This window comes from Juglans microcarpa x Juglans regia, chromosome 1S (genome assembly GCF_004785595.1).
Source record: "Juglans microcarpa x Juglans regia isolate MS1-56 chromosome 1S, Jm3101_v1.0, whole genome shotgun sequence".
Taxonomy (NCBI): Eukaryota; Viridiplantae; Streptophyta; class Magnoliopsida; order Fagales; family Juglandaceae; genus Juglans; species Juglans microcarpa x Juglans regia.
The window spans coordinates 22,533,424-22,558,465 of NC_054595.1; the positions used below are offsets into that span (position 1 = coordinate 22,533,424).

At 36.0% G+C, this 25,042-nt stretch overlaps 2 protein-coding genes across 4 annotated transcripts; both read left to right on the top strand.

Annotated features, from left to right (window-relative positions):
• Positions 1-803: 803 nt before the first annotated feature.
• On the top strand, positions 804-3,723 carry LOC121247432. Its single transcript, XM_041145781.1, has 5 exons — positions 804-963; positions 3,026-3,140; positions 3,234-3,323; positions 3,432-3,530; positions 3,622-3,723. The coding sequence occupies exons 1-5, from the start codon at positions 896-898 to the stop codon at positions 3,721-3,723; spliced, it is 474 nt and encodes a 157-aa protein (XP_041001715.1). The 5' UTR covers positions 804-895.
• A 6,034-nt stretch (positions 3,724-9,757) lies between these two features.
• LOC121245853 (actin-related protein 9) lies at positions 9,758-24,976 on the top strand. 3 transcript variants are annotated; one of them, XR_005937014.1, is made up of 21 exons: positions 9,758-9,864; positions 9,953-10,025; positions 10,190-10,299; positions 10,390-10,449; positions 10,541-10,606; positions 11,806-11,908; positions 13,072-13,280; positions 13,918-14,038; positions 17,619-17,683; positions 18,433-18,522; positions 18,730-18,780; positions 20,134-20,265; positions 20,363-20,452; positions 20,548-20,618; positions 20,706-20,905; positions 20,978-21,021; positions 21,111-21,160; positions 22,117-22,162; positions 22,620-22,670; positions 24,282-24,482; positions 24,788-24,976. XR_005937014.1 is itself a non-coding variant. In XM_041143742.1 (21 exons), the coding sequence occupies exons 1-20, from the start codon at positions 9,862-9,864 to the stop codon at positions 24,423-24,425; spliced, it is 1,779 nt and encodes a 592-aa protein (XP_040999676.1). In that variant the 5' UTR covers positions 9,758-9,861; the 3' UTR covers positions 24,426-24,472; positions 24,788-24,976. The 3 variants fall into 3 exon arrangements, 1 of the variants encoding a protein (XP_040999676.1); XM_041143742.1 differs by having other exon boundaries at positions 24,282-24,472; XR_005937015.1 differs by lacking the exon at positions 24,788-24,976 and having other exon boundaries at positions 21,115-21,160; positions 24,282-24,326.
• Positions 24,977-25,042: the final 66 nt, after the last annotated feature.

Sequence of the window (25,042 nt, forward strand, 5' to 3'; positions counted from 1 at the left end):
GTAATTGTTGGTTAAAGTGGGCGGCCCGTGGCTATTGGATGAATTTATTGACGAGCATAACAAGACGCCACTTAATAATGTCAAAAATTATATTTTTAATAATATAATAATTTGATTTACAAAATAAATTTTAAATTTTATAATACAATCTTATAATTTAAGTAATATAAATAATCTATTTTATACACCAACTTACAAATAGATTAATTCTAATAAATTATAAAATGCATGCCGTGGGAGACAATATTTTTCCATCGAGGTTAGTTGAAAATATATTTATTCAAAAACTAATAATTCGATATAAAAAATTTTATACATCATATTACATCTCATTTTATTTCTATTAAGTATGATAGAGCATATTTATCATAATTAAATTATTATTTTTATATAATATTAATAAATATATTATATACTATTTAATATGATCAAAATAAAATAAGAATGTGATGTATAATATTATTCTTAAAAAATAATTTTATTATTTCATTCTTAAGATTTTTTACTTTTTTAAAAAACACTGGATAAGACTTACACGCATTTTACAATTATAAATATTATTTTTTCCTGCTAAATCATTTTTCTGCTGAATCATGATATCGTCATTGAAAGAACGTGTATTGAGGAGGAGGACAAGGACACCCTCGAACTAACGTGGCATAATCTTATTGGATGCTTACGATGGGCTAACCAGGAACTGGTGGAGTGATGGAGTCGGCCTCTGACCGGGACCGGAATGCTATAAATTGGGTGTTGGTAGCTCCCAACCATTCCACTCCTCCGTTTGCTTTTAGCCTTTTTTTTTTTAGCAGCGAACACCCAGCGACTTCATTATCTGCTGGGTCTTTCTGTCCAGAAAACCCAGAAGCTAAAAAGAAAAGAAAGAAAAAAGTTAATGGGGTTCGTCTCTTTCTTGGGACGAGTGCTTTTCGCCTCGCTTTTCATTCTCGCCGCCTGGAAAATGTACGCGCGCTCTCTCTGCCTCATTTTCTCTATATTACCCTAAGATCTGCCAAATCAGGATTTGTTTATTGTTTATGATCTGCCTGCTTTACATTTCTTTTATGTGCGTGCATATTCTGTGCACATTATGAGCCGTTTAGGGCTTTAGTCACAAGCTAACTGCCTCCAAAACTTTACTACGATAGCGCTGTTTTTGAAATTGGAGTTCAGGGGAGTTCCGTGTTTTGAGAAGTCAGGGAGTTTCGGCAATAGAAAGTAGCGATGGATATGGAATGATGTAAATTTGGCTAAAGTTGTGACTTTAGTTTCTTAGTTTTGCTTTCGCTCTCTTCAACTTGGAAATCGAAGGGCAGGTTGGCTTATTACATAATTGTCATAAAGAGATTATAAGGCATTGGTTCCACCAATGGGTAGTTGCTGCGCTTTTTGTTAATCGAATTTAGATGTGGTTAATGGAAGAGAAATGCTTGTCCTACAAAGACTAAAATTATAAAGACTTATATGAATTGATGTTGCATGTGAGATTATAGAATTCTCTTTATTGTAAAGTAGTCTTGATGTATCACATCAAATCATATCAATGCATAATTTTTGTTTTTGTAGACCTGAAGTTTCTCTTCATGGAAAATTTCTTGCCGTCCTATGGTCACTGATTTTTTTCCCTCTTGAAAAACTCATTTTTGAGACTTCTATCTAAATTATAAAGATTTTGTTGTGTTCCGGGTTGCCTTATAAAACGTGGTTCAAAATCAAACATTTGGCAAAATTGGAGACAGAGCTCTATTTTGTACAGTGGAGACCAATGCAAAAGCATGGTATTAAGGCGGCCGTGAGTTGTGTCTTAATAAATTTGGAGAGCCGTATAAATGAATATACTAGAAAGTTATTAGCTTTTCTAAAATGTAAGAGGTCTTTAATGTTATTACCATAGTAATAAATAGGTGCTTAGTTTGTCTGTCTTCTTCTGTCTGTTTTTGCTTGTGGTATATATTCATGTATTACAGTGAACACTTTGACAAACTTAGATTATCTTGAAAGGTATGGTCCATGGAGTCTGTTTTTTCTTAGATGTGCTGCCTGCATGATGTCATCTGGGCTCCTGCAGACTCATAGGAAAATTTTGTTCTATCCTTTTTGGTTTGTATCTAGGTTTTAATTTATCTCCTTTTGTGTGCGTTGAAAAAAATTATAATTCAATTGACATATTTGTAAGAATAAAAAATGGAATTAAAAAGGCAACAAAAAGAAAAGCTTAGAAAACTGCTCACTTAGTTGTTAGACATCCTTTCCTCATTGCTATGGTTAATTCTACTGGCTCTGCAAAGTTACTTGGTATGGGTTTTTCTATTGTGAGAACTCTCTTTGCTTTTCCTCTTATGAGAATGAAGCCTTTGTTTTTGGGTGGGGTGAGGTTTGTGACATAATTTGCTTCATAGAATGAGAACTTAACTTGATGAAGTTTATCTCTAGAAACCAAGTTTTACACTAGGACTTGCTAATTTAATCTTTTCTATCATATCTATATTTAAAAAATCATGTTTTTTTTAATGAAGAAATAAAGAAGCCATCGCAATTGCCGGAAATAGTAGGCCCGGTAGTTTAAAAAAAGCTAATCCTTGGATAGACAATTTTCTCTCTATATTTTCAACTTGCATCAATGAAAAACATGGTTGTTAACTTGTTTTACTGATAAAAAAACAGGGCTGTTTTTAGACAATATGATATAGAGAGGATGGCATGAGCATGGTCATGCAGTGGTAAAGCAGTTTCTAACATTGTTCTGGGACTAAACAGATTTATCCTATACTAGTAATAGCTGAGCACCTTCTGCTGATTAGCAAGGTTTGAGTACTTGCTTTTGAAATTACATGGATTTGAAGTAACTGTTGGCAATATGGGGTTGTCATTTAACAAGTTTTGGTGCCATTTGTTGGACAAAATGCGTAAATAAGTCCTGATGATCGCTTATATTATTATTATTTACAAGAGGAAATTGGTTGTTTCTACTATGAAGCTGTTATACTGGGGTATGTCAAACACCTTTATATTAATTGGTACTTAGGTATAATGAATTTGGTACCGATGGTGGACCCGCTGCAAAGGAGTTGGCTATGAAATTTGCTGTCCTCCAGAAAAATCTATCCTCCAAATTGGGAGTCAGGGTGCCTGATGTTGATGTAAGAGCCTTTCGGTGTACTCACTCTCTCTGGATCAATTGTTTTTAGTCATCTAACTTGTGTTTTGTTTCTTTTTTATGAACTTCTAAACAGGTTAGACATTTAGTTGCAATCAATATTTTTATGAAAGTGATTGGGGGCGTTATGTTTGTATTTTACAGCTCCTATGCAGCTTTTCTCATGGTTAGAATTTCCTTTAATTTTGGGTTTATATTCTATACACTTACCACTGACTTTTGCGTTGCAATTTTTGCTGATTTTGCCATATGTTCTGTATTTTTTTGGCCGTAGCTCTTCAATTTGGCGCTCACCACTCCAATACTGTGTGATTTCTACAATTATACCCCTGACGAGCCTAATCATCATATACTTTTATATGAATTTTTGCAGGTTTGTTCACATTATTTGGTGTTCTTTTCTTCATCATCTATCTGTTTGCCACATAAGAATTATGATTAATCAGTTTGCAAACTTTTGGCAGAGCATGGCACTTTGTGGTGCATTGCTTTTCTTCTTGGGGATGAAGAACTCAATTCTGAAGAGGCAACGGAAGAAGAAGGCTCCCAAGACAAAGACAGTTTAGATATATTAAAGAAGTGACAGTTGCAAGATGGATTCTTTTTAGGCGTTGAATCTCAGGGTGTGAAGCTGATGCTGTGCAGCACCCAACAAATGTGGATGTTAAATCAACCTATTTAGCTGTTACTCATTGTTGTAAAAAATGTGGATGGTAATCAAGCTATTTTGCGATTACTAGTTGTAAAAAAATGTTTCACCTTTTCAATAATATATGGTTTGATTTTTCTTTTTAAGGGATAGAGTGTTTCCTCCTTTTTTCTAAGCAAGCATTCCATAGATTAACCAAGTGATTACAAGATACTAGATTCAATGGGGTAGAAGTCTCTAACAATCATCTCAAAACAAACAAATGTAACACAAGAGAAATAAAAAAGAGGGATCTTGAGCCAAAAATTTGGCTCCCACCCATTTCCCACTAAAGGGAAGCCGCTTGAAACAGTTTTTACATAGTCTGATAAACAAATAATAAAACTTCAACTAAAAGTCGCAATGAAATGTTGTGTGCTACATTTTGTTTGTCTAGACTGGTCGAATGAGACTTTCACGACCACTTTATCTTGACTTTGGTTAGAGAAAGCGAGAACATAGAGAAGTAGCAACCAGAATATGAGTCGATACACCAGCATACGACCGTCACTGGTTATGGAGGAGCGTGTGGTTCACGCACCACTCTTGGAAAGAATGTAATAATCAGATCTAAGAGATCTGAAGTCGCTGATCCCAGTGGTGCCGCACATGATGGTGGCAGACTCCCCTTAGCGTGGCGGCACGTGAGTTTCACACGCGGCGTGAACCACGCATGAGCCGTATGCGCCATTCTTTTGATCAGTTTTCTTCCACCTTTCGACAGATCAACAACTAGAGAGTCTGTTGGTGGGGTTGTGTAACTCCCCGTCCCCGAGGGTCCGGAGAGTTAACTCATGTCACTTAAAAACCATTTTTCCATCCACATAATACACACTCTAATTTTTCTTTATCATACAAAATATTTATTAATTCACATCAAATACTCCAGTATAATTATTCTAAGACAATACAAAGTCTCAATATAAACATCAACCACCCAACAAAACACATCATCAGAGCACAACAAGCTTATTGAATAAAAATCTTCAATACTCATATAAACATTCTATGCTTAATCTATCATTCTTAACTCCTCTCACGCATGCTCCATATTCTTGATCCTCAACTGGAACATTCAAATCATCTTAAAAAAATATTGTGGAGATAAGGGGTGAGTTATCAACAACTCAGTAAGCAAAGAACATATACTAGCATGTAAACATGAGCCTTTTCAGAAAGTTCGGTATGCATAAACAAAACATTTATTCTTTTTTTTATGCAGATCTCAAAAGTGTGTTATCAGAAATTTGGCCGACTTTTATACTCAAAAATCAACTGTTCATATTTAAAGACACTTTTCATATTCAGAGACCATTTTCATATAAAAAAAAAAAACTAACTATTCATATTCAAATATCCGTTTCATAATCAAAGACCCTTTTTATATTAAAAAAAACATTTTCATATTAAAAAACTATTTTCATATTCAAAATCTATTTTTATATTCAAAAACTATTTTCATATTCAAAAATGTTTTTCATATTCAAAAATGCATTGACATAACATAACTGAGCATCTTCATCTTATCATATCATATTGTATCCTATCATGCCATATCATATATCATATTTAACCCCCGTGGTAGGGTTATATTATCCCCGGTGGTCAAACCAGGTAGTATCATATTGTGAAACTTTTCATTTTTCAATCTCGGAGTCTCGAGTGTGCACACAGGAAATAACACATAAAATACCACTTTATTTCTAAAGTGGGTGCACTCATATCATATCATGTCATGTTGGTACTAACCATATTACGTGAACCAATATCATATCAGAACCATATTCAGAATCAGAATCAAAACAGATAAGTATGCTAAAGGTTTTCATATCCATATCATATCAAACAACGTGCTGAACATATTCATATAATTTTCAAATGATCAATAACAGTTCCAAAATATTTCATATCATATGTATAAAAATCTCAATTTTCATATTCGCTCTTTTGCACATTTCAGAAACATGTCAAATATTGCTCATGTTTACACTTTTCATGTCAAAAACATTTATTTAATCTTTCATACATATTTCATGAGTGAATGCAAAACATATACTGAGGTTGTTTTTCACCTTTTCTTTTTAAAATAACATGCACAATTTTACAAACCAACCTCAGTTCATTTCTTTTTATATAAATCTAGCATAGGAACCCCGCTTACCTGGGTTTATTAGCTTATTCAGAAAATTCTCCACAATAGTAATGAACAATTGTCAATCGTCACCTATAAAAAAATTCATGTAACTTAAATAAATCTCCAGTGAACAGATAAATCTCATATTACACCTGAAGTACCTATTTTAATTCCAAAAAAAAAAACTTAAAATTCTCTCAACTCTAAATATCATCCCTTTCTAAATTCATCAATATCCACCATAACCAACGTCAAATTCCAAAACACTAATATTTAAACCCGAAACAGTCAACAAATCCCAGCATAAACCAATCATACAAACAACTCCATCAACCAATCCAACCTACCCCTTACTCCTCAGACTCAATCCGGTATAACCAAACCAGTTCACATAAAAATGAATTACCAAAATATATATATATATATTTAAATCACGAATGTTCTTTGAGAAAATACTTACGGTGCTATAATATAATTTTCGAAAGGTCACGGAGGTGCTAGAAGTGGCGACACAGCAACGGAATAGTGCAAAATGCACTAGGCCGTGGGTCTCAAAAATCCACTTTTAAACTGGGACAAACGAAGACGTTAGATTACTAAGGAATGACTTAGAGGTGTCGGTGAAGCTAGTGGTGGTGGTCGTTGGCCGTGAGTAGTGGCGCACGGTGGAGATGGGCCAACTTGAGTAAAATAGGTCGTGGGAGAGTGAGGGAAGGTGGAGCCACTGTTGGGGGTGGGGAGGCTAGGGGAGACTCACCGGGGAGAGGGGAAGCTAATGGTGGTGGTGCGGTGGCCAGGCGACGGCGGCAGAAACAGGAGAAAACCGTAGGGCTTGGTGACCTTCGTGGGAGCAAACGACGGCAAGTTAGGAGCCGAGCTTGGTGGGATATGATGGTCGGCGGGAGGGGAAGCTGTGGTGGTGGTGGCGCTGTTGGGCGGCGCAAAAGTTACACAATCCGAATGGGTTCTGCACGGCCAAGAGAGAGAAAGTGGGAGTGTAGGGGGTGGTGGCTGGGGTCGGTGTGGACACCGGAGGGTGGGGAAGGTCGTGGGTTGGGCGGTGTTGTTGGAAGGTGGCGCACGGCGGAGGGTTGGGGGAAAGAGAGGCACGAAGAGAAAGGAGAGGGAGGGAGGGAGGTCGCACAGGCTGGAAGAGAAGCAGGGAAAAAAGAAGAAGGAAGAAAGGGAAAGAAAAATAAAAAGAGGAGAAAAATAAAAATAAAAAAAAAGTAAGGAAAAGAAACGAGGTCCAATCCTCACATCTTTGGTCACAAAAATAATCCAACGAAAAAGATTTCAAAACAACAAGCTAAATAAAATAATTTAAACGCAATGAATAGCTTAAATAAAATAATAATAAAATCCAACAATAAATTAATTTAAAATAAAGATAATTTTATATAATGAATAATAATTAATAACAATAATACACATTGAATTTAAATTTCACAGTTAAAAGTCATAAAATAATACTACGTAAATAATCTAAAATTTAAAACAATAAAGTCCATAATCATAAGAAATGTAATAATTATTTAATGAAAAATACACGTAAATACGGGGTATCACAGTGTGTGACGGTCGTATGAGGCCGGTAGACAACAGATCAGCGCATCTTGGTGCTATGGACGAAAAACTACAAAAAAATCATGGGGGGAAAGAGAGCTATGGATAGTTTTGGCGTTGACTGAACAGAATGAAGGAAAGGGGAGCAGAGGGGTGGGGAATTCTGCAGCATATATATTTCTTTGTTCTCCTTGACTTTATTTTTGAACTGGAAATTTGGGATTTTGGCAAGTTGTTTGGGAAGTTTTGGTTGAATCTTATCGTGGTTATCTATGGATGATCAAGTGTTCCAAGATGATTAGGGCTCTAAACAAGTCCTTAATCTCCATTAATCATTGAAACCTGGAACAAAAAAGAGTTGTGTTTCGAGATGATTATGGATAAAGAAAATACTTTAGTCACAGAGAGATTATAGATAATCAATTTCACAAAATGACGTAACTTGATGTATTTTTTAGATTGTAAAGTTAATTTTATTATAAAATAGATATAACGGATCAAATGAAACCATGTTACTTTACAATATTACTTTTATAATTTTTTTTAAATATAGTTATATAAAATATTGTACTAATATCTCATTCTTTTCGCATATTTTTAAAGGGGCCGTTTCTTAAAAAACAAAAAAGTGCAGATGTGACATTACAACGTTACGCGTAGTTATATATGTACATCTAGTTAGGTTTGGATTTAGAAACACTTTTAATTTATTTAATATTATCATGATAATTTTTACAAATTTTCACATAAAATATAATAAATAATTCAACTTTTTCAAATTTTAAAACAATAATAATATTAAAAATAATATTCTAATAATATTTTATTTAACTTTTAACTTTCATCTTAACTCATCTTATCTCAACTCATTATCCAAACCTAACCTAAATCCTCTCATTTTTATACCGAATTTTGCTATATATCAGACACTATTCACCCTCACATTTAACAGTTTTTTTTTATAGGGTGTGGGCCCTGGGGTATGGATAGTGAATAGTAACTTATGAGAAGAATTATTCAAATGTAAATAATTTTGCTACACATCAACCACTAAGACTGTTCATTCAAGTTTCGGCTTGGGCATATCAATGCCAAGTAAAACGTCAGTCTCCAAATTTCTTCTTGAAGCTTTAGGCATGGCAAGTAGAACATCTTGAATGCCATCTTGCACAGATGCAGTTCCAAATCAATGTGTTAAAGAATAAATTTTGAGAGCAATCACTGTGCAGCTGCATCCGACGCACACTTGACGTGTCTAAAATGGTGCGTTTCGTTAAGTGATTGATTGGTGTATACGATCCATTTGACATTTTGAATTCATTTCTTTTTTAGAAAGAGAGAGGGATGAGATAGATCTGATGAGAGAGAGAGGAAGAGAGAGGGGAATGTCTGGTGCGTTTTGCAAAAAAAAAACCAAAGTATCAGAAGCAATCACATAGTGTGTGTAATGTGTTTGCACAGCTATAGTGGTTGTTATGTAGCAATACTCTATATTAAAATATAGGATATTCCTCTGGAAAAGGCCCAAAAGGGTGTCTTTTGTTTTGGGCGTCTTTTGTGCTAGTGGCATCCTGATTCTTGAATCTGTTAAATATGCTGAATGGAAGATGCAGTTGCAAGCAATGAGATCTAACTGCGCGCTTCGACAGTGTCACGATACCTGTCGAAGCTGTTCTGTCCAATCGAAAAGTTCTCAGTCTTGACAAAGATTTTAAGTTTTAACTGATTCTCTTTGAAATTCAATGGACTCATACCTTTGGCGACAATGCATGTCTTCCTCCGACAACTGTAGCATGCCTCTCATGACATTAAGGCCGAGGCTGCTCTTAAACTGTTTTTCAACATCCAAATTAATAAAAAAATAAACAAAAGAGGCACCAGATTGTAAACTCAAGTTTCAGATTTAAAATTCGGTATGATTGGATTTATCTGAATTCCGGTTTGAATTTGTTCGAACCAGAACTCAAAACTGGAATCTGATTTTTTGGATTCAGATCGGACCGGAAAAAACTGACCAGATAAACAGTCCTATCAACCACTCGAAATAGTTGGAAAGCGAAAATAATCTGATACAGTTTGGATTCACAATCCACCTAAACTCGTATTATTACTGTTTATTACTATATATTAATTTTAATTTATAAATTTAATTATTATTTATAACTTATCTTATTAGTATTCATATTCATTTCAACTCTTCTTGAAATAAATGTGGCAGAAAAAAGAAAAGCCTGAAACGGAATAAAAGGAGCAGAAGCTGAAGCTACGTACGGCCAGTGGCAAATTTCAAGTCTGAGCAACTCTTTGCTTCTGACAATGGTAATAGGAACCACAACGAACGCTCTCATCTTTTCTTCCAACACTGATTCAACTAACTTGACTCTGATACGAGTTCTTATTTTCGCAGGATTACCTGAAAACCGTGGTCCCTTCACAACTCGTCGCCGAGCGAGGCTCCAATCTAGTCATCATCAACCCAGGTAACCTAACCCTAATTCTACCCTCACCCTCACCCTCTCTCATGCTCTCTCGGCCCCTTTTACGTTTACAATTTAGCACAAGAAATTCCATTACAACTCAAAAACCTTGCGGAGCCAATCTCTCTATTCGACGCCCTCACTGTTCTGGCTCATTTGATTGCCAGGTTCTGCAAATATCAGAATAGGCCTCGCTTCGCAGGACACTCCGGTCAATATTCCTCACTGCATTGCTCGGTATACCAACCAAGTCCCCAAGAGAACTGTTCAAGATCAGGTTTGTAGTTATATCTTCTGTTTGTAAGTTTTAATTTCATATTTTTCATTGATTATTGGAATTGGATTAAAATATTTTGGACCTTCTCAGATGCTCAATTCCCAGATTACTACTGCTCAGCACATGGAGCGGGAGAAGGCGTACGATATAGTGAGTCCATGAGCATTATCGCATATTAGAGAGTAAATTTTAATTTTTCAATATTAATCATGTTTTTATTTTCTTTCCATTTTTTTAAAAGATTGCGTCGCTGTTGAAGATACCTTTTCTGGATGAAGAGGTTGCCCACAACTCTTTCCCTCGTAAGGTATGCATGACGATAGGTAGAAAATGATTCTTATATGAAGTTATCAAAAGTAGCCACTGGTATTAGAATAACACAAGTTGATTCTTGTATTGTTTGTCGTGGTATTTGGTATTTCCTATAAGAGCTGTGGTTGTTTTTTATATCTCATCAAGGCTAGTTTGAAGAACATGATTTTTCTTTTGTTTTTGAAATCAATAAACCAGAACTCTCTCTAAAAGAAACAAGAAAATAGAATTGCTGCCAAACAACCCTTGGTCCACTTTCATTAATTTTTTGTAGCCTCCCAAGGGAGGCTCAAGCGACATCTTCCTACTCCAAAAGGATTAGTCAATGAGATAATTGGAGACACATTATAATCATTATAAAGAGCAAGAAATTCTCTCTCCCAAGCAATGTGAATCTCATACACCACCTACACTCATCATTCAGTTTAGGGTATCACAATCGCCCCCCTTTAATTCCTGACGTTGACGTCAGGCCATTCTATCATAAGTGGTACGGCTCAAGTCCTACACTTCTGGTTGGGATGGACTATGATACCATTTGTAATGTTTCGATGGAGGCCCAAGCTACATCTAGGCCCTACTCCAAAAGGACTAGGCAATGTTACAAATTGGAGCCCGATTTGAATAGTTATAAAAAGCAAAAACTTCTCCCTCCCAATTAATTTGGGATCTCATCCACCATCTACACTCATCATCCAATATGGTGTTTTGCATGTTTCAAACAAATTCAAGTACCAAACTATCCCAAGTCAATTTTCATTCATTTTATTTTAAATTCTAAATACTTAACTACAATAAGGAAAGAACAAAAATTTCAACATCTCAATTATAATATCTTGAAAGGAAAACATACTTAAAGTGATGAATTTGAAAATATCTTATGCTGTACCCATTGCCCAAAAGGTGTCAACTGTACATGGAAATTTATAATATGTCAGTTATGCCTTGCTTAAGAAGGAGATACATTGATCTACTGGCCTCTTGCCGCCTGACATAGTTCCTACATTAAGAAGTGATACAGGCACTTGTTGGTCCTTTGTTTTGGTGTAAAAAAGTACTAGAATTATTTATGGTTAAATTCTTTATATATGAATAAGTTTTCAATTTGTGGAGAATTATATGGGCCATATACAGGAGTCTGCTTATTGGTCTGTAAGTGCTAAGAATAATGAAATCAACTAATCTGTTATGCAGATGGGACGTGTTGATGGATATAATCCACAGAGTAGCAGGAAGGAAACAGCATTTTCTTGGACCGATTTATATGAGAAGGAACCAGCTTCATCTTTGCCATTAGGTACATGGAGATTTGGAACATACGTAATCAGAAAAAGTTTTCCAAATTCAAGTCCATTGAATTTTGCATCCTAACAAATTTATAAAGAATCAAAATCTCAATTGGCATTCCTGTAGCAAACTAAAAGCACTAATTGAAATATCATCTCCAATATTATGTAAGCTACGGTGCATACAAGGATTTTTTCTAATGTTTGGAAATTTGCACTTGGAGTCTTAGAGCTATGTCGTGTACATAGTATATATATTAACATCCACCTGGTTTTTTTTTCACGTTTTTTAATTGACCAATTGCAGTCATAAGTCTTTTTGTGTATTGCTTGGCGTTCTTTGGTTCTGATCCATCTTGACATGAGTGATTGCTGCATGCTTAAATTGGGAGGAACAGAATTGAACCACATCAGTTGCCCACAATTTGTGAATATTTTGCTCATAGGTCAGCCGTAGAATGTTTCACCCCATTATTCAATGTAACATGGGTGGTTCAGGGTGAGGGTCTATAATCATAAGTTATACAGACTTGCCTGATAAGTCCATACAACCTGCTCTAATTTGGACTGTAATGTCAATATATATAAGTCCACTCACAAGTGAACACATGTGAAACCTCATCTAGCAAGATTCTCATTATTTTTTATGCATTGCAGGTTTTATAGGTCATAATTTCCTGTTTTATCGCTGTTTTGTTTTGACTTGGTCAATATTTCCTTTGCTTGTTTTAGGGTAACTCTTCAGAAATTGGGCTGAAAAACCTTCTTCTTTTTTTTTTTTTTTTTTTTTTTTTGGGGGGGGGGGGGGGGGGGGGTGCGCTGAGAGGGTCTAGCTTTGTGCTAGTTTTCGATAAAGTCCAAGTGGTTAGACACCGTGAGATAAAATCTTGACGAGTTGTATGTCTTTTTGTCAAAATAGCCATGGTGGTTTTAAGGATTCCACAATCCTGTCAGTATAGTCTAACTTTATTTGAAACATGAGGCTTTGATGATATGTTAGTAAGATAGCCTTATTCTTAGCATTTTCGTTTATTTTACCTACTCTGCTTGCAAGGTTGTTGATTAATCATAATTAGTTGGATAGCATGACATTTAACGTGATGTGCTCCAACTAAATGTTGTATCAGCTTAGTCTCAGTGTTCATTTCATTATGTATGCAAATTGGTTATGCAGTAAGTTCAACAAATGAAGGTACGGCTAATGAGTCTTTGGACCAGCATGAAGGCGCTAATTCTATGGAGCTTATTTCAAGCAAACCTAAATTGAGACAGTTCATATGTGGTGAGGAAGCGCTTAAAATATCCCCCACAGAGCCATATTGCTTACGACGTCCTATTCGGAGAGGTCATTTGAATATTTCACTACACTATCCCATGCAGCAGGTACATGAAACATTTTTTTTTCTCTCTCATGCATAAGAAAAAGATTCCCAGTAATCATATATGTCAAATGCAGTTGTTGCTGGGGCAAACTTACATTTTCCACCTAGATTCTAATGCCTCATAAGCTGTCCCAATTTCATAGCACATTAGACCTGCAGATGCAATTTACACAATCCATACCGTGCTATAGCTTTATTCCAGATCACAAAACTTAGTGACCCGAATAGTTAATTCTTGTACCCCCTTATTATTGTTGCTGTTGTTGTCGTTCTTCTTCTTTAAACAAAACATTAGATAATTGGAACCTTTGTTCATGATGGGACAAATTAGGATAATGGTCACAGATAGCAAAAGATGAAGGGATTGAAATGGATGGATAGGAAACCAGTTTCTGCACACTAGTTTTCAATAAAGGAACTTGTTAGCTACATAAGCTTCCCCTAATCTTACCTTGTTCCGGGGTAAGTGATGTGCTGCGTGCATGTTCTGTACTGTGTACAATTATGATTTGTGATCCAGTTAACCCTAGTCACCATTTTTTGGTGTTATCACATCTGTTTTGATCCTGTAAAATAAATTGCTTTTTACTATTTTGGGAATTACTGTTCCTCTTAATTACCCCATTCTTGTTTTTCAGGTAATTGAGGATCTGCATGCTATTTGGGACTGGATATTGATGGAGAAATTGCATATCCCTCACATTGAACGAAACATGTACTCTGCTATTCTTGTTGTGCCAGAAACATTTGATAACCATGGTATTTATGCCGTAAATAGTTCTTTGTAGATTATGAGATCATTACATTGAGAAATCTCTTTCTAATTTGGCTTTTGTTGTCTTCTTGTATGTTGCAACTTGTCTGTGGCTTAATACTTATGATAAACATTAATAGTGGTCACTTCTCTCTGTAACCTGTACAGTTTTTAGAAGTGTGTTCCTACATTTTTTTTCTGCCAGCATATGCTTATTTGTGATAGGAATTTCTCAACAACTACCCGAATGGTTTATTGCTTATAGGCTTCTGAAAGTAGTGTAACATCAGCTGAAGAATGCTTTGAATTTGATCGGGTTTTTTGTGTTCAATGAAAAGGATGGTCAGATCTTTTTTTTTATATAAGTAAATGATTGTATTAATAATAATAGGCTTAGCCCAAGTACACATGAAGGTATACATGAGTTATCGCCTATCTAGGAAGAAGAAAAAGAAACAAGGAAGTCATGAAGGCCAAGGACATTAAACTCTACAGCTATAGCCCATAAAAAAGCTGCTTTAGGAGGCATCCTGTTTCGTCAAATCCTCTTCCAAGGGAATTGATTGTCTTGGAATAATGTGAGAGACTTACAGAAAGAGCGAACCGAGAATATGCCTTTACCTGTGGGTATCCTATCAACTCCTTGAAAGCTCGGTCTCATGGAGTATAGAAGACGAAAAAAATCCTCAAAGCTACCAATTTCCCAATCTTGGGCAGCCGTACTAAAGTTCACATCCACTGGACTTGATCATCACCTTAACATCAGCCACTAAAGATTCTTTTTCACAAGCAATCTTGAAAACTAAAGGGGATGAGTCTTTAAGGACGTTGTCACCACACCATAGGTTGCTCTAGAATTTAATTCTAGAACCATCTCCCAATATAAGTCTAGTATGACGGGTAAACCCCCCCCCCCCCCCCACCCTTGTTGAATATGCTTCCAAACTCCCACTCCACAAGCCCCACTCACCTCTCTAGTGCTTCAACCCCCATACACACCTCCATATTTAAGGTCAATCACCGACTTCCATAGAGTTTCCGGTTCCATGGTGTATCTCCACAATCATTTCCCAAGTAAATTCCTATTAAAGATCCGCAGATTTCTAATTCTCAACCCACCAGAAAAAATAGGAGAGCATACCTTATCCCACTTGACCAAGTGGAATTTGAATTCATCCCCCATACCACTCCAAAGAAAATCGCGGCGCAATTTCTCAATCCGAGTCGCGCCGCACTTGCAAGAATTGGGAAGAGTGATAAGAAATACATTGGTAAATTAGATAGTGTTTTTTATTAAGGTGATTCGATCACCTTTCGACAAGTACAATCTCTTCCAACCAGCTAGTCTACGTTCAATCTTTTCAATCACTATATCCCAAATTGATTTAGCCCGTGATACTGCCCCCAACGGAAGACCAAGGTAATTCATGGGAAGAAAGGAAACTTTACATCCAAGAATGTTAGCCAATTGTCAGATGTTGCAAACATTGCCAACTAGCACCGACTTTGATTTGTCTAAGCTCACTTTCAAACCATATGTCGCTTCAAAACAAAGTAAGAGAGCCCTCAATGCCTACATCTGGTTTTGTTCTGCCTCTCAAAAAATTAGTATATCATTTGCAAACAATAAGTGAGAAATGTTAAGAGTACCCCTATCAGGGTCACCAACCAAAATACTAGTCACAAAACCACAATTAACCAAGGCCGAGATCATTCTGCTAAACGCCTCCATAACTATGACAAATAAAAGTGGAGACAAATGATCCCCTTGTCTTAGGCCTCGCGAGCTGTTAAAGAAGCCAACTGGACTTCCATTTACTAACATTGAAAACTTCACCTTTGAGATGTACCATTTGATCCACGAACACCATCTCTCTCTAAGTCCACACCTCCCAAGCAACTAAATTAAGAACCCCCAATTCATATGGTCATAAGCTTTTTCCATATCTAATTTACATAAGATCCCCTTATTGCTAGGTTTTAATCTACTATATAGGCATTCATTAGCAATGAGAACTAAGTTTAGAATTTGCCTACCCCTTACAAAAGCGTTTTGGGGTTTCGAAATGATCTTTCCCAACACCTCCCCTAAACGATTTGCAAACACTTTGGATATGATCTTATACACCCCATTTATGAGGCTAATGGGTCGATGATCTTTCACTTCCGTTGCCCCAAGCTTCTTAGGGATAAGTGCAATAAAAGTGGCATTCAGGCTTTTTTCAAAATTTCCAACCGAAAAATATTCCTGAACCACCTTCATTAAATCATCATTCACCACATCTCAACATGTTTGGAAAAATCCCATAGAGAAATCATCAGGACCAGGTGCTTTATCATTAACCATTTTCCTCACCACACCATGAACCTCTGCCTCCTCAAGGGGTCTCTCCAACCACGAAACACTCTGTGGATCTATAGACTCAAAAGCTAGTCCATTGAGCTTTGGCCACCATCCCACATGTTCAGTAAGTATTCGAAAAAATCAGCAACATGCTCTCGAATCACAGGAGTCTTTGGATTAGCCACGCCGTCTATAGTCAGCATTTCAATGGTATTAGTTCTCCTATCAAAGGATGGTCAGATCTTAAAAGTCCATGTGTTTAGCCAGTCTGCTTGCAAGGACACTATTGACACAAGGACAATTTGGAATCTTGTATGTCTTTGGGTTGAGTTGATCATTTTTCTTAGTTTTAACTCAGTTGTCCTCTCTAATTCATACTTTACAACTTGCTTGCCAGATCTAGAACTAAGACACCCATAGCTCATGCTTCCGAAAAAGGTTGGTTCTGCATTCAGAAAGTGAGTCAATGAAAACTCATTACCGACCAGAAATGAGGTGTTTATACGGGATGCTCTTTGTACTAGAGCACTTAATATTCTCAAAGTTTAAGAAATTATGGGTCCTTAAACATTTTGACTTGCTTTTTATAAAAATAAAAAAACTAACTTGAGGACTGTTAAGCCTCTAAGCTTGAATTTTAAGAATCTTGAAAAGTACGTCTTGTTATGGTCGTCAGCATGCAATAGACTTAGCTTTCATCATATGATGTCATAATGAGGTCATTCTTTTTGTCGGCTGTATCAATTTCAATGATGCAAGCTACTTTATTGGGTTTAGGTCTGTTGAAGTTGCACCATAAATTTGAGTTTCAAACTGGTTGCAGCAATCCCCCACTTCTATTTGCCTGTCCACCAATGTAATGGATGTTTTTAAGCTGTGTTATGGCTGTTGCAACCTAGCTAACAACTTTTGGTGGGTTGTACATTCTGTATAAGTGAAAGGCAGCTGACAACCTTAGTTGTTTCTGGATGAAGCGTATTGGATATTTCTATCTAGCATGTGAGGTTCATCTCACTGCTTGGCGTGCGAAGAATAGTGTGTGAACTCTTGTAAAAACTGCTTTTCTAGTCATCACTTAAAATAAAGCTATCTTAATCATGCGCATCTCCAATTTTTTCTCCATCTGGATTGTAACAATGCAATCTTTGATTACTTCTCCATATTTGCTTATTGCTTCTTGAAGAGAAAACTGAAATGTGGGGAACTAATTTAATTTTGTGTATGCTCTTTATTATAAGCAGAAATTAAAGAAATGTTATCCATAGTGTTGCGAGACTTGCGTTTTAGCTCTGCAGTGGTACACCAGGTGAGACTTTCTGTTAATTATTAAAAGTTTCTGTTGAATTTATTTAACCATTCATACTGGCATTAAACTATGCCCTATACAAACCAGGTTTATATACTAGATATCTATCTATTTAGTTTGTTGTGATCTTCTTATCTGCTTATCAAAAAATAGTCCGTAGTGATCTTGCAGACTGATATTTTATCCTATGGACAAAGTTCGAGCTTGATTTATCTTGAACATCAAACATTTTGCTAGAGTGCGCGAATATTATATGAATTCAATTTCTATGTAGAAATAACCTGCGGAAGACGGATTTGGCGTGATAGATATACTGAAAGTTTTTTTTGTTTTTTTCTGTTTTTTGGTGTCCAATTTCCATCCACGTTACTTCTTTTTTTTTTTTATACGTACCATGTTACTTCTATGAGCATGTAACCACTTTTTCCTTTTTTTTCAAGATACATAATATCTTTTAATGTATGGAAAGCTTGCCTCAGTTAATGATTCAATATGCTCCTAAACAAAATGATATAACAATATAATATAACCCAGACAATTAGTATTAGAAACATGCACCATCACGAGTTTTTTTTCCAGTAGCCAATCTATGCTCCATTATTCCTGGTTGATTATGCCATCATTTGCATTATGCTTTACAAGTTCTATTTATTCATAAGTGTTGATGATTTTCTTGAAATTTGCATTCCCATGTGTACGCTAGAAATTTCCTCTTGTAGATGGTTATTTATTCCAATAATTTGATACAGGAAGGTCTAGCAGCTGTTTTTGGCAATGGGTTATCAACAGCTTGTGTTGTAAATATGGGTGCTCAGGTGACAACAGTGATTTGCATTGAGGTAACTACAGTACATTTATACTTCGTTTTTCTTTTTGCTGGATGTCCAGGTCTTTCTTCTTCACTTTTGAAATCAAATATTTGAAAAAAAAAAATGACATTAATTTCTTTCCTGCTTCTTGCTGGGTCTTAGTAGTAGCATGGTGAAGTATCTGTTTTTGGAAAGTAAGGCTTTCCTGCCCTTTGATAATCAACTTTTGGTGTTTAGGATGGAGTGGGGCTACCTACTACAGAGAAGACGTTACCTTTTGGTGGAGAGGTCCGATTCATCTTTAAACTTATTACTTCTGAATGAGCTATACCTATACGTGGAAAATGTCTGTGTTTATTAATTTTTTCATAAGGTGATACCATTGGGAGTAGATTTTTCACCCAGCCAAGTATACGAGGAAACTGTTTGTGCTGACTAGTCATTTCTTTAAAAAAGCAAACATCACATCTTTGCATTTAATGTATGGGAAATTGTTTCATTGTTGATTGGCAACCTTTCTTACTGGTTTGTTGTCCTCCCAGTACCTTGAATTTGAATCATTCTTGATGCTGCATTTCTTTGTTTTTGTGTGGGTGACAATCAGCATATCAACTTTCTTCTATTTCTTTTTGTCAAGGTGCAAGACATGATTTTTGGGATAAAGATGCTTTCACTCTTCAACTAACATATTTTATAAATTCAAAGCCTGAACTAATGAAACTGTCACATTGCACCCTTCAACTTCTACCAATTGTCAAATAAATAGACTATCATTAAGATCTTGTCAGCATCCAACTATCAAGATTGTTTCAAATTGTCCATTGTTTGTATTCTTAACTGGTAGACTTGGAAAAAGAGGTATTATTTGACAGTCGGTGGTAGTTTACGGATGCAATATGTCAGTTTTGATAGTTTGGGTTGCAAAGTGTATAATGCCAATTTTTTTTTAACCCCTTACATTTTTCAATTTCTTTTTGTCGACTCACTTTTTCTGATAGATTTCTTGTTCTTGAAGTGCATTTAACTTGAATCAAATTATGCCTTGTTGCTGCATTAATTTGTTCTTCACACGTGACCTAATCATCCTTGTTATCATTCTTTCTTATTCCCTTCTGTTTGTCACACTTCTCGGTTCTTTAATCATCTGTCTGCTTTTTCTTATATTTTTTATTGCTCCCACCTTTCCTAATCCACAGAGTTGAAAAAATCCATTTTATATTTTTCTTTGACCTTCTTTTTCTTCTGATGGTTCTGGCATACATACTTCTGCTGCAGTTTTTTTGTATTTGTTCTATGATAGCCCAGTCTGTTCCATATTACACAGGTGATCCATAGTTGTCCTTGATAATTTAGTCACATCAGGATAACCCCTCGGGGTTAGCTCAAGTGGTAAAGGCCTTGGTCTTGGAGGTATGCTCCCTCCAGGTCTAAGGTTCGAAACCCACTGCATGCAAACAATCTCTAGGGGCCATCGGGCTAGGGGATTTTCCCCTTGAATTACCTGAGGTGTACTTGCGGAAAACTCCTTGCCGAGGGTCTGTGCACCCCCAGGATTAGTCGAGACGTTGTTCCCAAACACCCTGTGCCAATAAATAAAAAATAAAAAAATTTAGTCACATCAGGATGTGTTAACATTTTCAGGATATCGCAAGATGCCTCCTCTGGACTCAGAGGCATCATCAGACATGGCCACAAATTCGTACTGACATTTTGACAAAGCCTATAGATCTGTTGATGCTAAACCGACTGAAAGAGACATATTGTGAAATTAAAGTGAGTTATTTTTTCTCTTTATTTTGATTATACTTTTCAAAAGTGTTCTTGCTTCTCTGATTGTCCTCTTTTCAAAGTATTTCTTTCTTGTGCATAGGAAGGGGAACTTGATGCCGCTGCTATAGTTCATTCCTATGAAGATGGCATGCCAGCTGGGTCTCACAAGACAAGGCTAACTGCCCTTAATGTTCGTCTCTTATTACAAAATCTTTTTTCGCTAATTCTGTCCTTTTGAATGTACCTTGTTTGGCTGAACAATATCGCTCATAGTTACTTTAATAGGTTCCTCCTATGGGTCTGTTCTACCCAATGCTTTTGGTTCCAGATGTGTATCCTCCACCACCACGTTCTTGGTTAGTAATGTATAGCAGTACTATAGGCTTGCACATGAAGAAACCAGTAGTAACTTCTGCTACTGTTTATGTTCTTTACTTCACTAGGTTTCATGACTATGAGGATATGCTGGAAGATACATGGCACATGGAATTTCCCAGAAGATCTGACATATCAGATGGTTTATATCCTAGCATGAATATTGGATTACCAATGTGGGATAGCTACCCAATTTTTGCGGCTAGACCAAAGAAAGAAGAGAAGGTTGGCCTGGCAGAGGCTATCACAAGCAGCATTCTTTCAACAGGTAGTTTGGTCACATTTATCCTACTACATCCTGTAAGTGATGCTGATTAAATATACGGTGTTCATTTCACAGGGCGTATAGACCTCCAGAGAAAGTTGTTTTGTAGCATACAATTGGTGAGTTTTGGTAGCCTGATGGACTGTGTGAGATTATATTTCTGAATAACAATTGAGGCAGGAAGAAATAACATTGTTTTGTGCTTTAGATAGGTGGAGTGGCGTTGACGGGTGGCCTTATTCCTGCAGTGGAGGAGAGGTTTGTTCAGATTTTGCTTTTAGAAATAAATCGTGATTGTTTTAGTACTAATAGTGGGTACAAGATTTCCTTTCCATCGACCAACAAAGGAAACAAAAAAAAAAATTCCTTTTTTTAACTCTACAGAAATCTTAGTCCTGACAAAAACCCATCAGAAAAGAGTATGGATATTCATTCCACTGCAAATATACAAGGTTGGGAGGCTACACCTCTTAGGTTAGGCAGTCCACCACTGTTAATTTATAGGTCTTCAATTATAAATAACGCTTTAAGAGGCTGATCCTTGTAGGAGTACTCTAGAATCTTATTGTTAGAGAAACTAGGTGCTCTCTCTGTTACAGAATTTGTGAAGGATGCATTCACTTCCAAGGCATTTTTCATCACTTAGCCCTGGTTAAGTCATGTTTTTTCAGTTGATTCATTATATTAGTTAAATTTTGGAGGTCTTCACCTATAAAGAAGGTTTCAACTGGCTGATTTTGTTTGGGTTGTTGTGCTACAATCTGTTCCTTTTAGGGTAACTATATAAGGCAGATGTTACAATTTGCTGGCTGCTTTTGCCGTTTAAAGGCACATGATCATCATTTCCTTGTGCTTTTAAGTTGATTCACTACATTAGGTTACTGATACCAAATGTTCTATTGCCTTTTGTGCCACATTCACTCTGTTGTCCTGTTTACCAAGCTTTTAAAAGTATTGATAGTTTCTAGTTTTATCTTATACCTTATTTGATAAACCACTCTGAATTTCTTACTTGTGTAATCGCTTTTAAAAACACCAGGGGGACTATTTCTGTCCAATGTAGAAGGATAATAAACATGAAGTCAGGCATTGATGTCACGAGCTGCTAATCAAAATTAAATGCTTTTGAAATGTATTGGACTGACTTAGTTTCTATGGGAGATTCCAACACCTCTGTAATGCTTCCACATCTTATTTGCCCTTTCTTGTTGCAGAGTTTTGCATGCAATTCCTTCAAATGAGGCAATTGATACTGTCGAGGTTAGCTTGAACATACTATTTCCTTGTTTATATGACATATAATCTACTTGCATAGCATTATATTCTGGACCTTGGAAATTGTTTTCTTCATTCATAAATGAGCTCCTTATTGCCATGTATAAGTGCTTGTGTTAATGCTAAGACAAGATTTTATCCATATCCACATTTCACAGCAAATGGTTATACCTTTGATGGTTGTACCTTTGATTAATTTTTCTGGAGGAAAAGAAGAGATCGATTTTATGTGAAAAAAAACCTGTAAGGGTCATAAAAGTGATAAGAGTAATATTTTCATTTGAATCTACAACTGCATACAGGGATATAGTCCTTGGTTTTATGGGCATCAATTTTTTTACCTTCTGAGATTCCTCTTGTACCTTCTATATCATCTTTTGTTTAACTTTCGTTCAAGTGATTATGGATGATAGATTTTCTGACCTTAACGTATCTTAAACAGGTTCTGCAATCAAGAACGGATCCGAATTTTGTGTCATGGAAAGGTGGAGTAGTAAGTCAAGCACTCAAAACCGTTCTCCTTTATTTTGTATTCCATTTTACCTGTAGTTGGTCCTTTTAAAGATAATTCTGATTAACTTGTGTGTTTGTTTTCTTCATATGTTGGCTGCCTATCGTTGTTGTCATTGTTGGTTGATGACAATTTGATTATCTGAATTGCTTCTGGTGTGCTTTGGTAGAGTACATGCCACCATAGAATATGAGGAGAGTTTCCCTAAGAATTTGACTTCGATAAGAAATGAGATAAATGTTTTTAACTGCCAGAGGGGGAAGACATTGTACATCTTAGAAACTTCAGTAAATGTTAAGGGAAAATACGTATCTCAAACTAATGAAGTTGGTGAAGTGGGCTTGGAGGGTATGCATATTTGTGTCGTCTACCCTCTCGTTCCCCTAATTACATAGATGAAAAAAATAATGAAAGTTAATAGTTATGTGCAGGTCCTCTCATTAAAAAGAAAGAAAATGTGCAGGTGAAAGGGTTGCGTTGTTCACATATTTGCATTGATGATGAAAAAGATACGGATTAAGTGGATTTTCATTTTTTTTCCTCCCTTTTTTGTTCAATTCTAAGATAAATGCAATATAATTTGAACAATGTAGCTAGGGATCAAATGGAACCCAACTTGGCATACCTTAAAAAGAAAAAGCAAATTGCAGAAAGAAGTCTGCAAATTCTCTCATCACCGTGAAATATGTAACTATTCATATACACTGATAAAAAAAGATTTCATATTTATCAGTAGTGGGGTTTAGATGAGAAAATGTATAAAAAAAACATCATATTCAAGCCATCAAGTTGATCAAGGGAAGCAGTAAATGGTACAAAAGTCATGACCATAAACAGTTGCAAATGCTCATCGAGTCATCTGTTCACGAAGACTCTTCACTTCTTTTATTCAAGATTGAATTCCGAAACAGACAACTGCTACTAAACAAGCTGAGTGTCGCATTTAGAGGCCATACTCAACCCATCCAATCCCTTGAACTTGCTATCTAACAAATAAAATAGACCATTCCAGACCTTTTGCTCATGTCACTACCAGCTACAGATCAAATATAACCGGTTGAATAAAGAAGAAAAGATCGATGGAATGATGAGCAAGGCTTTGCCTTAGAGACCAAGAAATGCAACCGAGAAGCCTTATTAGGCAAAAGTTCTTTGAAAATACCTCTTCTGCTTTTGGTGCTTACTTTTGCTATGACCTCAACTGCTCTTTTCTACATGCATACTTTGCTGCATACTTAGAAGGAAGACCATGAGCAGAAAAGTATATCGTTGCACGGGTCTACTTATTAGTGGTCTATTGTAATTGCTTATATTTTTTGTGATTGTGCTAGTGGATGATTATATATCTAGTTTCACCTTATAATGTTTTAATCTGTAAAGGTCAAATAGTGAACTTTTTAAAAGGGGAGTTAATTATTAAGGATTTAATTTGACGTGAATGGTTTGATGTGAAATCGTGAAGAGATTCTGGTCAAACACCCTGCTTTGCAACTGGTAACCTATATGGGGGGAGATTGCATCTGCACTATTTGACATAGGAGTCTAATGACTCAGACTTTAAGAACTCACTTATGTGCCACATCTCCATAACAGATTCTTGGAATTCTTGATTTTGGCCGGGATGCTTGGATACATCGAGAAGACTGGATTCGCAATGGGATTCACATTGGAAGTGGCAGAAAATACAAGGACTCTTATTTTCTTCAAGCACAAGCAATGTGTTACATAAACTCCTAAAAGTTCGCAGGCCCTCCCGCACTCTTGATGTTTGTTCAAGCTGGCAGGTGCTTTTCTTTAAGAAAGAAAGTTTAACTAATAGTTTTTGAAATTTCTCAATTTCATACAATTTTAAACTTTAAACGGTTACACTTTTTGAGCAAGTTTTAGAGACCTAGCATTTATGATCAGAATAACGCGTGGTTGTCCTTTTATCTTAATATCATCTGTAATTGAATCTTAGAAATTGATCTAGAGCTGTTCATAAATTCACCAAACTTCGTGTCAAAGGCTGTTCTATAAGTGCATCATGCGTAACATAATCAGCAACAAATGTGTACATTTCAAGGCATTATTTACCGGTTTTATTTTTGGACTTGCAGCTTCGACTGGCGTACTACACCAGGGTTTGAACTGGCTTGTTGGACAGCTTTTCCATATCAGTTTTTTTTTCACAAGTCAAATTATTTTTGCCTTGCATTCAAGAATTCGAAATATGCTCTGTAAGAACCAAATCTCTTATCATAACTCACAAATATTCCTAGTTAATATATGTGTAAGTCTTTTCTCCACTTGCTTGCATGATAAATGTTATAATATTTTGGCTTTCGGCTACCAGATCTCGTCTCTGTTTGGAA

What these genes read in the sequence shown, in the direction of transcription:
- LOC121245853 (XM_041143742.1), top strand. An exon ending in CAACAGTGATTTGCATTGAG is followed by an intron (nt 18,523 to 18,729) that starts GTAACTACAGTA and finishes TTTGGTGTTTAG; the next exon opens with GATGGAGTGGGGCTACCTAC. An exon ending in TGTTTTGTAGCATACAATTG is followed by an intron (nt 21,022 to 21,110) that starts GTGAGTTTTGGT and finishes TTTGTGCTTTAG; the next exon opens with ATAGGTGGAGTGGCGTTGAC.
- LOC121247432 (XM_041145781.1), top strand. Translation starts at nt 896, where the DNA reads ATGGGGTTCGTCTCTTTCTTGGGACGAGTGCTTTTCGCCTCGCTTTTC. An exon ending in ATTCTCGCCGCCTGGAAAAT is followed by an intron (nt 964 to 3,025) that starts GTACGCGCGCTC and finishes ATTGGTACTTAG; the next exon opens with GTATAATGAATTTGGTACCG. An exon ending in TCAGGGTGCCTGATGTTGAT is followed by an intron (nt 3,141 to 3,233) that starts GTAAGAGCCTTT and finishes ACTTCTAAACAG; the next exon opens with GTTAGACATTTAGTTGCAAT.